The sequence below is a fragment of the Trachinotus anak genome, unplaced genomic scaffold, assembly GCF_046630095.1.
Source record: "Trachinotus anak isolate AG129_WGS33_773 ecotype Australia unplaced genomic scaffold, CSIRO_AGI_Tana_v1 ptg000012l, whole genome shotgun sequence".
Lineage (NCBI taxonomy): Eukaryota > Metazoa > Chordata > Actinopteri > Carangiformes > Carangidae > Trachinotus > Trachinotus anak.
In genome coordinates, this window is record NW_027273863.1 from 21,784,033 (window position 1) to 21,801,482 (window position 17,450).

Consider the following 17,450-nt stretch of genomic DNA (forward strand, 5'->3'; position numbering starts at 1 on the left):
TCAGCGTTCGGCTCCTGCTGTGGCTTCAACCTGATCTCAGCTGTTTGTTTACTGTATTGTCCCTTCATAAAAACACAGCACACTCATGAATGTGTCAAAACACACGTGTGTAAACTCCACATGTTTACATATACGCTTGAATAAATTGATCAAATGGTAAAAATGAATGTGACTATATGATTTCCATATAGACTGTCTGGGTTTCAATCCATAGCTAGTAGGGTCAATGTCATCTCCCTTTTATAGGTTTTGAAAATAATTTGAAAAAAAAGTGCACTGCTTTTGAAAGCACATGGATAATATGCTGGAAAAATAACCTTGAAATGCCACTCGCCTGCTGCTGATACTTGAAACAAGAAATATCTCAAAGGGCTTTCATACGATAATTTAAAAACACTAAACACTAATACAAATAAACTGGTTTTAAAACATAATTGATACAGACTATCTAATCTTTTTCAGTTTGTCTCCTTGTAAAAATAATCTGTATTTGAAACACATGAAAATATCTCACAATATTGACTTTTCCTTAAGAAAACAGAGTCAAACGGTGAGCATCACATTTAAAAGCACCCTGTGGAGTCTTCGTCAAACCAAACAAAAAGTAAGTTTGTTTTCAGTGTATCTCGTCAAAGCGCACTGTTTATCCTTGAGGCCTAAAATCCCTGCTGAATACCTTTTCTTTCTCTTAAAATATTTGAAGAGCCAACTTTGGTGACAGTTTATTTTAAAGGTTCTGTATCTTTCAGCTGATTTCCCGGAAATGTTCCTCATAATTTCTCAAAAATAAGCTTGTATTTGAGAAAATTGTTAGTTGTTTCAGTTACTAAGCCCCTGCTTGTTATATTCAAGTTTTCAAGAAAGAAAGTAGGAAATTATCTTGTAGGTAAATGAAAAAATAGTTCATAAACAGAGGCTAATATCAATCAGAGTTTCCTAGATAGACAAACAGAAATTCTGTAGTAGCAAGTAGCTCAGGACTGTCGCAGTAATTTAAAACAAAATTAGCTGGAAAATACAGGGCCTGTAGAATAACTGCTAGGTAAGCAGTCTTCATATATCCTGCATTTGTCTGCATCGCCATGTGTTTGTTATGAAATAGAAAGACTGCCTCACATCGCCCACAACCTCATGTGCGCGTTTGAGATTTAAATAAAACAGAGACCTACCCATCAAAACATTACTCTGCAGCACTGCTAGTGGTCAAAAACTCTGTAGGGCACCTTTAATTACTTGTTTACCTTAATTTCTAACTGAGCACACTCTTGTAATTTTGGTTTGCTGGCTTTGCTTAAAGCATTTTCTGCTTTAAGTGTCCAGGTGCTTGAAAAAGGCTTCGTATGTGCCGAGTACTGTGGTTTGTTCCAGTGACAGCCCTCTCTGGCTCTATGTTCTCACTCCTTGTACAGGAGTCCAGCATATTCCCTCATTAGTTATTCATCGTGTTATTTCACCAAGTGTAAAGATGATTCATAACAAAACCATTTTATATCCCTTAAAACTGTGTTTGCTGCTGTCTCCTCTGGAAGATGATGGATTATGAAAACCATTTAAAGGATGGATTTTGATAAATTGCTCATTGTTTGGAAATATTCTCAAGTTATAATAATATCTTTGTTAGCCATTGTGACGGTTGGCAGAGTGGTAAACTAATGTAGCATGAACAGCAGAAAAACAAATGTAATATACTGAAGGGAGCTGATATATAGCTGCTAGTAGAAAGCAGTTTATCACAGTACGAAAAATGCAGCCAGTGTGACTGCGTTGTTGGTATTAGTCTGTGATTGTAGCAACACAAAAGAACATATCATAATGCATCTTGGCAGTTATCATTAAAAGAAGATTTCAGACAAAGAAAAATAGACAGAAAAACATGACATTAGTGATACAAACTGAAGAAACAGCACACACATCACCACTGCTGTCTGTTGCTTCATGTTCTTGTGTCCCCGATATTAGGAAGACAAAAACTAAAAGACATTAATGCTTTATGCATTAATGTCTTTTAGTTTTATTAAGGCATAAAGCATTAATGCGTTTTAGTTTTAGTCATGAGAAAAATTAGGGCCAGAAGAAGAAGAAGAAAATACTGGGATTGGCAGAAAGTTTTTGTATAAATTGGACAGTGGATATGTTAGCTAGTATAGATGCTTTGACAACCTGTGTTTTTCTCACAAAGTCATGCTTTTAATGATGAAATGAGGACAAAGAATTGGTCATGACGAGTATTTTGATATATAATTGGTGTCAAATTTTCAAATTTTCTGGTCAGTTAACATCTGTGGGGGATGAAGCTTTTATTCTGAAGGAATTAAGGCCAGAAGACTTCACATTGTTGTTGCCGTCAGTAAAAGTTTCTTTGGACTAAGTAGGTGTTGTTTCTCCTTCCATGTTAAATATTTTCCATGTCTCTTCTGTGGTTTTCACTGCTTGTATGTCCCCTCAGCTCTATAAAGAGTTTTGGTGTCTTTCAGCTCATTGTTTTGGTTTTCCAGTTCATGACTATACTGTTTTGGTTTACTCACACACATTTCCAACTGCAGCAAGCAGCTGTTTTCATCGAGACAATGTCTGATAGTCACTGAACATTACCAGCTCTTAGCCTTAAATGGCAGACAGACAAAGTTAGCCACTAGCTGGTTAATGTGGTGGAGATTTTAGCAGCTAAATAAATACCTATTTCCCTCAGAACAACAAAGCTAAAAGAAGAGGTAGGCAGGCACAAACAACTCCAAATAATTAACAATGTTGCTCCAAATCTGCTGGATGAGTAAATAGACAACTGTTAGTTAAAAGGTTAGTCAAATTACCTTTCTAAAACAATAGTATGACAGTGTTGTGTGGACAGTTTGTTTCCATTGTCCCCAAGTGATGAATGCAGATTTAAATCATAAGCCTGTTAAACACAAGGCTACAAGAACATTAACTTTTCACACTGAAATTTCCCTTTTACCAAACACCCCAATATTTGTGCACAAGCCCAAAAATAATGCAGGATGCTGTTCTGAGGCCCCTGAATAGAAGAGACTTTACAGGGTTTTTTTTGCCTCACCTATTAATTTTTGTATAAAAAAGGAGAATATAAGGCTATGGGGACATGGGGACCTTAAATTGATTTGCACAAATAAAACCAGGAGACCTAGAGCTTTTAAACAATGTATAATTTTTAATTTTTCAGGGTTGTGTCTGGTAAAGACTATAACACATCTAAAGTAACACCACCAGGGCCAAAGCTGGTGAGACAGTGTATTTTAAAAGGTTAAAAACAGTGAGAGGTTGTGAGTTAATGGACTGAACACAAATGTGATAGACGGTACAGAGCACTTGCTGTAAACAGAGCAGCACAGTCTCTGTGCCAACAATCACCAGTCCATCCTTGATATACTTTCAAGATGATTATAATCAGGAAAAACATGATATTCTAGGATGTAATCTTGTATTGAATGGAGTGACGGTACAAAGATTAATAGAGCAGATTCAAAGGAATGTTTTCTTCTTTACACTCAGTATGACTCAGCGCTGTGTAGCTTCAGCCTGCTGCTCTGTAATCAGCAGGAAATACACCCTACAATGCAATAAGAGCATTAGTGCAAGTAAAGTGGTTGAGTGATTGTCAAAGACTTGCCAAGTTCATTAAAAAACATTCAGTCAGAAATTAGTTGCATGACTCAGCTGCTGCTCTTTTAAAACAATTCAGTATTTGCAGTCTTTTCTTGTACATTCTACACACACACACACACACACACACACACACACACACAGAGGCAGAATTTCTATCCAGGTGGAGGTGACTGTGTGTTTCTTTTGGTAGTGTAGTATGGACATTATTTGAGGACCTTAAAGGTTTAAACCTGTCACTCAGACACAATTATCTGTTGTCCACCTAAATATTACAGTACGTTCCTCCACGCTGACAGAATGAATTAAAGCACACAGATTTTTTCGGGACAAAGAAAATATGATCGTTAAGCCACTGACTCCTCTGTCTCTGTTTTGTTTTGTGTTTCAGCCTCTGATGTGGTGAGCTTCGACGGCAGCAGGAGCAGTCTTGTGTACAGGTTGAGTCCCGGGCCGAGGCACACATCGAAAGAGGTTGTCTCTCTGAAGTTTAAAACCCTGAGGAATTCTGGGACATTGCTACATGCAGAGGGAGAAGGAAGACTAAGCCTCGGTCTGGAGTTAGAGAGAGGAAAGCTACTGTTGCTGCTCAGACAAGGTAACACACAACAGATACATACTCATATCCACGAACTAATACTGATACCATAGGTCTTGTCAAAAGCTTCAGACAATGATATGTTTACAAGACAAGAGGATATAATAATAAAGTGGCTGTTATACCAAAAATAAAAGCAAACTACTGAGAAGAGGAAAAACATTTGTAGTAAAACTTTTGTATTCATTTGAATATCAGCTCATCTGATTTTTTTTCTTTCAATAGGTCATACTAAAATAGCCACAATGTTCAGAAATGCCTATCTGACAATTATACATGTCAAAAACATGAGAATATTAAATTGTTGGACTCATGATTAGTCTTAAACAGGAAAGAGACGTCTATAAAAATAAAAGTTTGGTTGGTACACATTCATTTGACAAAGAACATGACATTTCTATTCGTATCACCCAGCAGGTATTTACTACCCACTACTTCCACTTATTTTTGACTTCAATTAAAAAAAAAACCTGCAGCAAAGAGACATGTTGGTTCTGCTCTTGGACTGGAGTCACTTTGTAGCCGTATAGGTACAAAAATATCTGTATCAGGTCCAGGACAATATAAACCCTGTGGAATAACTTTAGATTGGTTTTGGTTGGGTGAGGTGGCCGACATGCACGCAGCCACATGATTGGTTTAAATCTTGGCTCAGACTCTGCTGCTGCATCTCTGTCTAGTTACAGCTGTGATGGATGGTTCCCGTTTACTGTAGCATGTGTTAGGGCTGGACTCTGAGGGACAACACAAATGCCTTACTGTCTATACAGAGTGGTGTGTGTGTGTGTGTGTGTGTGTGTGTGTGTGTGTGTGTGTGTAAATGGGGTTAAACCAGAGGTTGTCAGGCTGCCATGCTGAATCATCACCATATGGCTCACCTCTCATGAGGAATCCCATCTGGCTCCTGAAATACTTTCTCCTTTCTCCATCTATCCATCCATCCATCCATTCATCCATCCATCCATCCATCCATCCATCCATTCATTCATCCATCCATCCATCTAACCTATCTGTTTACCCCCTTTCTAGGTCACCTCTCCCAAAACTTTCCCTCCTCCATCCTTTTCTTCATCTTTCTTTCTGTCCACATCTTTGCCATCTGTTTCTCACACCCTCCATCTCAGCATCCTTAATCTTCCATCATCTGCTCCTCTTTCATACGTCTATTCTACCTCTTATCCATCTGCCACCTACTTCACTCTGTCCCTTCTCTTCCTCCTCCATCTCCTCCCACAGAGGGTAAACTTGTGAAATTGCTTCACCTCGTGAACAGACGATGGCACGTCTCTATAGAAATTAACACATTTTAAAGACAAGTTATGACATTTTAAGACAACTATATTCCCTTGAACAGCGAATAAAAAAGGTGTATCACCTTTAAATAGCACCCAGACATCTCAGGAACATCTATCACCGTAAAAAGTAGCTCAAAGTGAAAAACTCTTTCACCTTCAAGACAACTGTTTTACTAAAACACATTTACCACCTGTGCTTCAAGTGAAAACTCCTCCTCCTTAAACAGTGGACAGAGTCTGTGCCACCTTATCGACATCTTAAAGACTGCATCAACTTAAAGAAAAACTGGTGTCAGTCACCATAAACAGAGACTGCAGCTCAGGGAGAGGAAATTAAAGCCATCCATTCAAATGATAGAAGAGAGACTGAGAGAGGCTCAGCTTCTGCTGCGACCGATCAACACCAAAAACAACAAGCATTATTCACTCTTCTTCCCTTTCATCCTCATCAGTTTCTGTCCCTCTCTACCCCTCTTTGTTTCCTTGTGTGACTCTTTACTCTTGTGTTTTTTACCTTTTCTGTTGTAATTAATGTTGTTTGTCTTGGTTTGTCTCCACAGATCTTCCAGTCCTTTATTTTTTACACATCAGAGGAGACCATTTGCCTTTTTTAGCTGGACTCTCTTCATTTCTATGTCTCTTCTCTTTACTATCTCTCTGTCCCTGACACACACTCACAGACCTTTTTGATATTCCCCCCAACCCTCTCCTCTGTTTTCCTTTTCCTTCATTGTTATGTATCTCTGTCTTTTGGATATGCCAACGCAATTCTTTGCCCCTTATGTTTTTTAAAGGCGGCCATAAGCCTTTTTAGTTCAGTGTCCTTCAACTTTCTGCCTCACTTTATTTCCTCTTTCTCTCTTTGCGCATGAGTTTTTTTTTAGGTTACAGATTGTGTAGTTAAGGTCCTCTGCTGTGTGCATCGACCCTGAGCTCATGCATGATCCGCTCTGCTGTCCCAACACTTATATATCCAGGTCTGACCCCCATGGAGCAGAGGCAGTTTGCTTTATGAGGCAACTCTGAGTAACAGCTCTGCATAAGACCAGCAGCACTGTCCGGGGAAAAACAGCAAAACCAAAACACTACACAAAACACTAGAAATTTGATAGTAGATTAACTAGTTTTAATAGATGCTTCACGATTGTACAGTTTATTCCTTTTGTCTTTTAATTTAAAATTGAATTTGACATTGAGTTCTCACTGTTTGCCCCACCATGCTCACCTTCAGTGTAAAAACACTTTTCTGCATCAGAACTCCCTCATGCATTTTGAAGCTTGCTCAGCCTTTTGATAGAAAATTAAGTAGTTCTGCTCATACAGGAGACATACATCAAGAGCAGCCTTTCATAGAAGCTTTATATCTGTATCATTTTGAGATAATCACAACCTCAGTATCATTTACAGTCTTATTTCAAGCCATGGTATCAGTATGGGAAAAGCTGTGATTGTGACAGGTAGATTTGATGAAGATGTTGGGGGGCCATGGTTGAGGTGGTAGGGAAGCTTGGCCCTGGGTTGCCAGTTCGATCCCACACTCCCCAGAACCCAGGTTGTGTCAGGAGAGGCTTCCAGCTAAAAACCTATACCAAATCAAATGTGCGGTTGTGATCCTGTTGCGGCCTCTCACAGGAGCAGCTGAAAGACAACAACAACCACGTTTGTTGGAGACGTTAAGAGGCAACTTAATTGAAATACACAGTGTTTGTCTTTGCCTGTAAGTAGCCTAATTTCCAACACAACACAACAACACATCATCAATCAAATCACCCCATAAAGTTTCAGTGATCAGGGTGAAATACTGAATAAAAGCCAAAAAGTTGATAAAAAATTTATATCAGCTCAGGGAAACCAGAGGAGCCAGATTCTTGGCAGCTGTTACCAGTGGTTGATGGAGGTCACAAATTGGCCTTTTTTGACTTTATAGTGACAACAATACGCAAACAAATGCAGCAGAATTAACACTTGTATGTAGTAACATGTATTTAATACTCATAACAGAACATAATCCAAGTCCGTGTCTTTGTATCTTTGCCATACTTTCAATGACTTTAATGAGTTACATTAGGATGCATGTCTTTGTTTTGGTTTGATAGTTTCTTATCATCTTTTGTTATATGCTCGACACGGAAGTAGATACTGTAACTGCTGTGAATAGGACTGTCATTATTCTTTCATCTTGTTCCTGCAGTTTGGCTTATTATGCAGAATCGACTCTCTATTCAATCAATACAAAAGCGATTGATGTGGAAAAAACACAAAAGGAAAGTTGTGAAGCAGCAGAACTTCAAACAAGCCTCCCACTCTGTGACCCGAAGTTGTGACTCATTGCAGAGCTTCTGCCTCGTTCTTGTTATGTGACAGACACTGTTCTTTCTGAGAGTGAATTGCTCAGATAATTATACCAGCATGTTTTCTGATGACAGCTGTCAGTGTCTCTCTCCATCAGCAGATTTTGAGCAGCCATATCACAACAGCAGACAAGATACGATGAGGTGATACTGTCTTGAAGACACGAGCAGAACTTTATCCAAAGCTTTTTCTGAACATGTTTATTAGTTCAGCACCTGAATCCCTCAAAACAATATTCTGCCTCTGGTTGTCACCACAAAGTTCTACCAAGAGTTTAGTGTCTTGCTTGTGAATTTTATCCCTAAGAAAACAGATCCTTGTCACAACAAAGAAAGCTAATATCAGAAAGAAGGTGCCGACATGCAGGGACGCTGCTTTTCCTCTCACAGTCTTGTCTGACAAGGTTTTGGATGCATTTACTTGAGACAGATGTCGTTTTGGAGTTGGCCAAATGCAGAGATGACTCTGCCTTTGCTCCTGATATTCCTGATAAAAAACATGCAACTGTCCATGAAATGACACATTTCTAAACTAGTTTTGTCCATCTGATTGACTAGTACATCAGTTTCTTAGAAGTGTTGTGTGCAGCTGAAGAATCCTGCTTTATTTCATATGTGGACAGTTGTTCAGAAGTCTAGTGTTTCCAGAGAGATTTCATTATCACAGTACTTTCTCACTGATAAGTCCAGTATGTTACAAATAAGGTCTTGTGAGATATAATAAGGCTAGAGTGAAATAATCTTTAATAATAATCTAACCTTAATTGGCCAATTTTGTCAAAAAAGAATTGTCCAGTGTGTTGGCACAACTGTGACCTGTGTCAAAAGTATCAAAAAAAATAAAGTCACATTTAAATACTAGAGGTACCACTGACAGCTATTTAGAGCAGTGAAGTGGTTATATTTTACAATTTAAAACACATAAAATACATAACAATGCCGCTTTATAAGGCTTTATTGCGATAATGACAATTTCCTTTCTTTAAATCTGAGCTGTTGAAAAAGGAAAATTCAACAGAACTGGCCTGAAGAATAAAGTATGAATGTGAAGTTATAAAGATATGTCTTGCTTTGTGCTCCGGTCTAGAAATAGTGTAAGGTAAATTGACCTTTTACCAATTGTAAAAAGTCTGAATATTGTATGGTTAAAGGTCAATGGTGAAAAAAGCAAACAAAGGAAAAACTCTCCAGAGTTTCCTGAAGTGCTCTGACAATCTCAACTCTAACTATGTTGCTACTACACTAAAAAAAATGACTTCACTGCCAAGAAGATAGGGAGCAGCAGAGTGAGAGAGACTGAGAGAAAGGCAGTGATGGTTCTATATATTAATAACAATAAAGTGAGTTTCTATTTGTTTGCCCTCGGACCTCCCATATTGATTCCAACTTTCTCTTTCCAGTCAAGAAGAAATTAAATCATCCATCCACTGGAACACTCGATCATAAAGTCCTCTCCTTCTCTTCTCCACATCCAATAACATAATAATTATTCCATTAATCAATGCCAGTAAAGGAATATTATGTGTTTTTAAGTCTTGCCATCCTTTCCTATTGATCGCACTGTCTCTTTCCACTCGTCCAGACTGTGATTAAATAACTCATCACAATGATTGTGTTGATGGGACAGACTCCCATCTTAACGCTCTCTATCTGGATGAAATTGTTTTTCTCATCCACCTCATATATATCATCTCACAAAACAGACGGAAATATCAAAGATACACATGTCCATCATCTTCTAAACTGTCTGTGTTTGTCTCTCTGAAGCTGGGATTCTCTCTCCCTGAAGAATATCTAATACATTTTTAATGACTGACTGTATTCAGCTCTTTCTACAGTTCCTTCTCTCGGCTGATGCACAAAGTTTCTCTTCCTAGCACTTTGGGGGGAGTGGATCCTCTTATTTGGACCGGCTGGTGCTCATCTATCATTAATGATATCTTGCTATGTTGCTTCTGTTCCGATCAGGCTTCATCACATATTTGGCTTCAGTTCTCAGTACACAGATATCCAGTCGTTCCTAATGAGATGAGAGACGGTGACCTAGCTGTGCTCGTCTCTGTGGGATACTGAGAAAAGTGAAATATTTAGACGCAGTGTGGAGGCTGGTGTGTTGTTGCTGTCATTGTGCTGTCGTTCTCTTGACACCAGGTCAGATTGTGAGAAAGAAGCAGAGTAACAGGTCAGGTAATGAGGAGACAACAAACAGTTTTGGATAACAAACAACAGACTGCCATGTAGGATATCTAAAGATAGAAACAGGGAAAACAGCCAACAAATTACAAAACGAAAAAGGAAATAGATTACTCACTGTTATATCTAATAGAGGCAAATCTGAATAACTAGATAACACTGAAGAAAACACACACAAGTGAAATAGCTTTGGTCGCTTCTTTTTCTTTTTTTCATGTCAAGCTGAGACTTTGCAAATTAAACAGTCATGATGTGTTGATTAAAAGACTGTCTCCGTCTCTGTAATTTCTATTTCTCACTGTGTGATTAGTTTTCAGCAGCAGTCTATTTGTCTGTCTGCTTTATCCTCTCTCGCCTTGTTGTTTTTCATCCACTGTTGTCTGTACCTTCTCTCCCTGCCTCTCTTCTTCCTCCTCTTCCTCCTCGCTCTTCCTGCACCACCCTTTTGTTCCTGTTCTTCTCCTTCCTTTTATTCTGTGATTCTGTTATTCTCCTGATCTTTCTCCTTCCTCCTCATCCTTTTTTCTTACCCTCCTCTATGGCCTCTTCTTTACTATTCCCCCCCCTGTTTCTTTCCTATGACTCCCTCTTTTTCCTCTGCCCTCATCACTCTGTCTTCACTTCCCTCTTATCTTTGTCACCCTTCTTCGAACTCACCTGCTCTTTTCTCCTCCTCCTCCTCCTTCATTGCTCCTCTACCCCACCCTTCCCCTTCCTCCTCCCTTCCAGGTGGGACTTCATCCTCTGAACCCCGACGTCTTGCTTCACTCGGCAGCCTGTTAGACGATCAGCACTGGCATCATGTCACGCTGGAGCAGCGAAGTCTTCACCTCAACCTCACCGTGGACAAACACACTGAGAAGGTTCAGATCCCTGCAGAGTTCAGCCACTGGGACATTGAACAGGTGGGAGGAAACACACTGCCCCCACACAGACACACATGCATATACATTAACACTGCAAATATATTTAATTTTTGCCATTTTGTGTATCTGTTCATCTTCATACAGCTGAGTATAGGGGCAGCTCACAGCCTCAACTCTCACAAGCCAGTCGTCTCCAACAGGAACTTCCACGGCTGCCTGGAGAACCTGCTCTACAACGGCCTCAACTTGATAGAACAAGCCAAACACAACAACCAGCAAGTTACTCTAATGGTAAGTACGTTAAATTTACTGTAATGGTTAGCTAGACAAAACAGCCACAAAGTTAATATGACAAGTATCTATCCACAAAAATGATAATGGGCAGGAGTAGTTGCCATCCACCCTGGATATTGTACCTAGAGTAAACAACCATACCCAAACCCATGAATCAGGCTGGGCTGGTAACTCTTGAGAATTTGGCTGCTACGCACATACACATTTCATTCACTACAAAACATCTGAAGGTCCCTTTACTTTAAGTTTAACCCATCAAAGTTTTCTGTCTCTCTGCTCACTTAGCAAGCACTACTGCTGCCCACACTGCTGCTGCTCAGCATATTGTAGGATTTTGTATCACATAGAGTACGGCTTTCATCCTCAACTTTTTTGAGGTGAAAACGATATTATCATCTCTCACCAATATTTGACTTGGTGTCCACTTTGTTTAAATGCTTGTTGGGAGTGAAGAGGTCAGAGCCGAAATGCTCAACCGTACATACTCATCATCTTCAGATACATAACAGACTGATCAATTAAAAGATAAGCAATTAACTCAAAAGGGTAGATACAAAGAGAAAGACTTGCCCACATGCCTTAGGGGTAGTTGTTTTTGACTTCTCCAATGTGATGATGACAGATCACGCAAATCATTTGGGGAAAGTGAAAAACTTTGATATTCTGCTCCAGAAACTGTCTAGACTCTGGGCTTTTACATGTGAGAGAGAGAATACAGCATCAGTAGCTGGTACCTAAAATGAAAACTGCGGGCTAAATTTGGTCCTCTACAAAATTCTTTTGGGCCTGCTGAACCCTAATAAAACCATTTTGCTTGGTGTTTTTTTTCACGACTTTCTTATTGCAAGACATCTTCACAAACACTATGACACACATTCACTGAAGCTCCTCCAGTGCGAACTGATCCTTCACACCCATAAATGACTACAGGTCGCCATCAAAGTTGTGTACTGTATGTCTACATGCATGTTGACAGAGCACTGTTGGGAAATCAACTGGATGCTGATGCTGCTGCTAACAAGCTGCTATCTGGTTAACGAAGCTAATGAGCTCTTAACGAGGTCAGTGAGTGATGAGGGGACAAAGGAAAGTAGACGCTGGTTAGACTTACAGTAACGCTTTCTTGTCTTTGTCATTTGGACCACTAGATGCTTATGCAATGGCAATAAGTGGAGAGCAGCTCTGAAGTGTTTCTAATAAACGATCTCTCATTACAGTAAAAGACCAGAGAGCAGAGAAGCAAGAATTCTTGGTAAAAAATGTCCAGAGATTCACATGCATGGCTGAAGATCTAATAGAGGCTGTTAAGCTCTTAAGATTGTAGAGCATTAACACGGTTATAGTCCTTTTAATAGAGAGACCACTTTTGGCCATCTTAAACACATGGTAACAAAAAGAAGTAGAGCCTTTGATGATGTATGTGTGTGAGGGGGATTTGGGGTGTACATGTGTGTTAGTGAATCCTTTTTGGTGGATTTTATGGCTGACTTTTTACTTACTTCATATTTTGCAATTGCACTGTATCCTCCACCATGTACTTTCGTATATCACTTTAACAGCTCCACAAAGGGCTTTTAGATGTCATCTGTGTTTCCGCAGCATTATAAAGATAGCAGACTGATATTCCCAGCAGAGACCTGGGAGTGTAATATATTGCTGCTGTAGCTTTAGCAATGAGCCCGGTGTCATTACCACAACTCAAAACAATGGACTGCGGTGGAAATGTCTATATAGTACTGTTCATGTTCTTCTCAGTTTGCATTCATGGCTTTTATTCTCAAGGAGACTTGCTGATGAGATCACTTCGATATGAGGTCACATCGACACGCCCTCTGCAACTGATTAATATTCATGTTTTATGTTGTTTTATCTCTCTAGTAATCATTTTCCTGTCCCACCTCCTCTCTGTCTCTCTCCACTCTGCATCTCTCCATCTCAGGGCAACGTGACCTTTTCTTGTGCTGAGCCAGTTTCCGTTGCCGTGACGTTCCCCGGCCCCCAGAGCTACCTTCAGTTGCCAGGGGCAACAGAATCCGCATCAGGGGGTGCGTCCGTGGGATTTCAGTTCAGGACGTGGAATAAGGCGGGGCTTTTGCTCACTTTTGACCTCCCTCACAAAGGGGGTGTAGTGTGGCTGTACCTGAGTGAGGCCAGGCTCCGGCTACAGATCCATAAGGATGGCAGGGCACTGCTAGAGCTCAGTGCAGGTCAGTATAACAACCTATAAAAAAGATTTTTATCCCCCCTAATGTCTAAAAGATAAATACTAACATTTACGTCTAACTGAGAAATACCACACTTAATGAATTTGTTTGATTTTACATGTAACTGTAAAGTCTGGATTATCAACTGGGCAAAGTGTGAAACTCCCCTGGGGCCCCAGACCCCATTTTTACTTCATATCATTTGGGTCTATATAATTTGATAAATCTCAAATTAGTTTGAAATTTACACCACTGGGGCAGGATGTCAGCTCTGTGTGGTCCTCCATCCTTCTTCATGTGGCCTTAGTCTTGTGGAGGGACCCTGTGTCAAAATCTAGTTTAGAAACCTTCATTGTTCATATTGAGCTCATGTGTTGTGTTATTATGTTTTATCAAATTGCCTCAATTTTTTGTGTCAAGTAACTAGCACAGAAAGCCTGGGGCAAGGAAGTATTATTTCATCATAGAAGAACTGTAAGGTTGCACCCAACAGTTAGTTTCATCATCAATACATCTGACAATTATTTTCTTGACTATTTAATTGACTGTTCAGTTTATAAAATGTCAGAAAATAGTGATTTTGTCAATTGAAAATTGTCGTCCTGATGCACAAATGAATCAAAAACCCAAAGATGCTGAGTTTATTCTCATAGAAAACTGGGGAAACTAGCAAATATTCAGATGGTGACATTTTTCCTTAAAAATTACTTTAGCAATTAATCAGATATCAAGATTGTTGCCAAATACTTTTATGTCAGACAGTTGGTTGATTTCTGGGTGCGTGGGGAAATAATCTGACTGCCGTGTACATCTGGGGGTCCGAAGGGGCCCAACAACAAAAATTTGCCCCATTTGTAGCATTGCTTTGAAAATCAGTCATTAAACATGAGTAATCTTTTTGTCACTGCGTGGTCTTCAGGCTCAGCTTTAAGTGATGGTCAGTGGCATTCAGTGGAGTTGACCTCAGGACGAGGACACCTGACCATCGCTGTTGATAAAGAAGAAGGAGGCGTCGCTCGTGCCAGCCCGTCATTTCCTGTTACCGCAGGAGGTCAACTCTTCTTTGGTGGTAAGTGTGGAAAATGTAGTATCGATATCTGTTAATATACTATACTGGGAGCTGATCACTACACCATTATAGTACACCAAACTAAAAAAATAAGAAATCTTTCACATGAGTGCACTGGACATGCCTTGATAATCCTTTTAATGACTTTTCACAGGAGAAACACGGCATAAATTTACATTAACGATTAACTGCTCAGAAGTATTATTGCCACGCCTAATTATGGTTCTAGCTCATTTTGCAGTAGCTGAGTGATAGTTAAGCCATATTAGGATTTTGAATTTATTTGTTCTCGTTTTAGGAATATTTAACTAAAGGATGAATTTAATGCTTCTCATTTATAAATTAAACAATTTATTCCTGCCTTTCATGTCTGGATTTAACTTCATTTCACCCACACTCCCCTTCTCTTTTGATCCTGATGCCTGCCAGGGCCCAGACTGTCACGCTAAATGCCACCTCAATTTCTGTTTTATTTATTTTTTTATTTGCATTTGGGGAATAATAGTATAATAGTAAAGTTGTAGTAGAAAACGGACTCCAAAATGTATCTATATTTGTTTCAGTGTGGTTTCATCCTTAAATGATATTTGCCCTTAAAGATATGTATAAATATTTGAAAGTTTCTGACCTTTTATATATTGTATGGTATGGTTGGTGTCATCAATACTCACCTCTACAACAGTGTGTGCACTGAGCCAAATTTAGCCTCTGGCTGTTTTATGATGAAAGTTATAAGTCTGCTTTATCTCTCTCCTTTCCTTTCATTTTTCTCTACTCCTTTTCTCACACTGCTCTCCTCTCCCTCCCTTTCTCTCCCCTATTTTTCTGAATATGTTCTTTCCTCTCACTCTTTTCTCCAGTCTTTTCCTCGCTTTTCCCCAGTTTAATTCTCCACCAACTTCCTCACAGCCTCTTTCTTTTCTTAAATCTCATCTCTTTTGTCCTCTCTCTGCTCAGCCATATTACAACCCAGGCATGGCATTTTACTGCTCAAGGCTTTTTATCATCCTGCTCATATTGTACACACTCACACTTACACAAATGCACACTCACTGTCTCCTCTTTCACAGTAAATGGACTACAAAGGAATTTGATCAAGGTTTGCTTGACCTGCTGTATGTTTGCATTATTCCACACACTTGAAATCACAGAATGCACCACAAATCACAGCTCAGCGCAGCTTTGTGTGGTACAACACTTTCACCACAGTGCCCTTACTTTATGCTGCTCTTCAGTAATCCAGAGTCTGTTTTAAACCCTACAGAATTGTGTACACCATGAATGAACATTAATTAGTGTGTTTTCAGCCATTACCTAAACTTAGAGTGAATTTTAATCATCGCAGTGGGTTGTTTTACACTTTAGCTGTGATGTATCTGCAATTTGTGTTAATAGTTCCATAATACACAAGCAATTGTCTGTGTTTAATCATGTTGAATGGCACTAGCTGTGTCATCTATGAAATTTAATTTTCCTCTAGACATCTAGGGGAAATGAATAGTTGTTTATGAAGCACTGGGTAAAACTAAAAAGTGAGTTATCAGCTTCTTATACCATGAACTGTTTGTGTACTTCACCTTCTTCTCCTTAGATCCTATTAGTGTTTTTTGATTGGATCAGTTGTCATGACGCTCTCCTCACTTTTGTTCTGTTGCCCTTTTCCCTTTCTTGTCCAGGTTGTCCTGCTGAAGAGGACAGTCAGGAGTGTAGAAATCCCTTCAACATCTTCCAGGGCTGCATGCGTCTCCTCACTGTGAACAACCAGGCGGTGGACCTGATCCTGGTGCAGCAAAGACTTCTGGGAAACTACAGTCACCTGCAAATTGACATGTGTGGCATCATTGACAGGTCAGAACCACCAAAAACAATACTGACTTACTACACTGTTGCTATCGATGTTTGGAGCCTAGTCTTAGGGGAATATGTTTGTGGGAAACCTAAGAGAGTTCAGTGTTAAACATTTGGCCCAGATTTATGTTGTGTTTCTGGTTAAATTATTCTCCCAACAGAGCGGGAACTATGATTCACTGATCATAACTTTCCTACCAGTAGTGGGTTTTGAACCCACAAGGGTTTTGTGTTTATTGCATTAGGAGTGCACCATCCTAACCATTCAGCCATCCTGGTTCCTTCAGTACTTAACTTTCAATGGCCAAAATCCAGCTATGTAATAAAATCATCTGTTCTTTTCAGCCCAACAAACTGATCAAGGTCGACAGAACACAACTCTGGGATTGTGAGTGGATTAGTCGGACTCACCCAACTGTGGGTATAAACCACATATTAAAGCTGGCATTCTCCCCCTCCTTTTTAAAATCCCCTTCACTATAGGAAACAACAACAACCTCCAAGCTAGTAATCGACACCGTCCTGGGCTCAGCGCCGCCCTAGACGATTGTGATTGGGTTAAAGAAATACAAACAAGCCAGACCACTCTCCAGCAGTGGCTATGAAAGATTACAAGTGTGTGAGCGTGTTAAATCATTTGGCCAATTTTACAGTGAAGGTAGCACATGACCTTTAAGGCCCAGTAACTTAAGCATCTACAAACCTGAGCTTGAAATGTCAAACATTCAGCCTTAATCTCGCCATTGCATCATCCAAGCCAGGGGAGGGGTTGAATCCACATGGTCAGTTATCCTGTTTTATCTGAGGTCCAACATCTCATAAACCACTCAGCCATCCTGGTTACTCCACCCGTTCAGTTTCAGTATCCTGAAGATTCACAGAGCGACTCATGTCTTTGCAAACGACCGTTAGTATTTGGACAGTTACACATTCTGTTCCTTTCTTCAGACTTTAAAATAAAATAACGGACTATGTTAAAGCACCACGTCTCTCAAAGCTTTCATTTGAATAGGTTTGAATCAGTATCGATGTGTGTGGGAGATGTGGCCCCTCTTACATATAGTGCCCAAAGTTTAGGGGTTAAAAAGTAATAATCTATCTTGATATTTGTCCA

At 39.7% G+C, this 17,450-nt stretch overlaps 1 protein-coding gene across 6 annotated transcripts in view; it reads left to right on the forward strand.

Annotated features, from left to right (window-relative positions):
- Nucleotides 1-17,450, forward strand: part of LOC139628887 (contactin-associated protein-like 4) — a 156,675-nt gene that overhangs the window by 95,184 nt on the left and 44,041 nt on the right. For all 6 annotated transcript variants that reach the window (XM_071491037.1, XM_071491035.1, XM_071491034.1 and 3 more), the window contains 6 exons: nt 4,010-4,216; nt 10,785-10,960; nt 11,066-11,212; nt 13,155-13,422; nt 14,339-14,488; nt 16,165-16,336. In XM_071491037.1, coding sequence (XP_071347138.1) covers nt 4,010-4,216; nt 10,785-10,960; nt 11,066-11,212; nt 13,155-13,422; nt 14,339-14,488; nt 16,165-16,336 — 1,120 coding nt within the window. The remainder of the gene's footprint in view (nt 1-4,009; nt 4,217-10,784; nt 10,961-11,065; nt 11,213-13,154; nt 13,423-14,338; nt 14,489-16,164; nt 16,337-17,450) is intronic.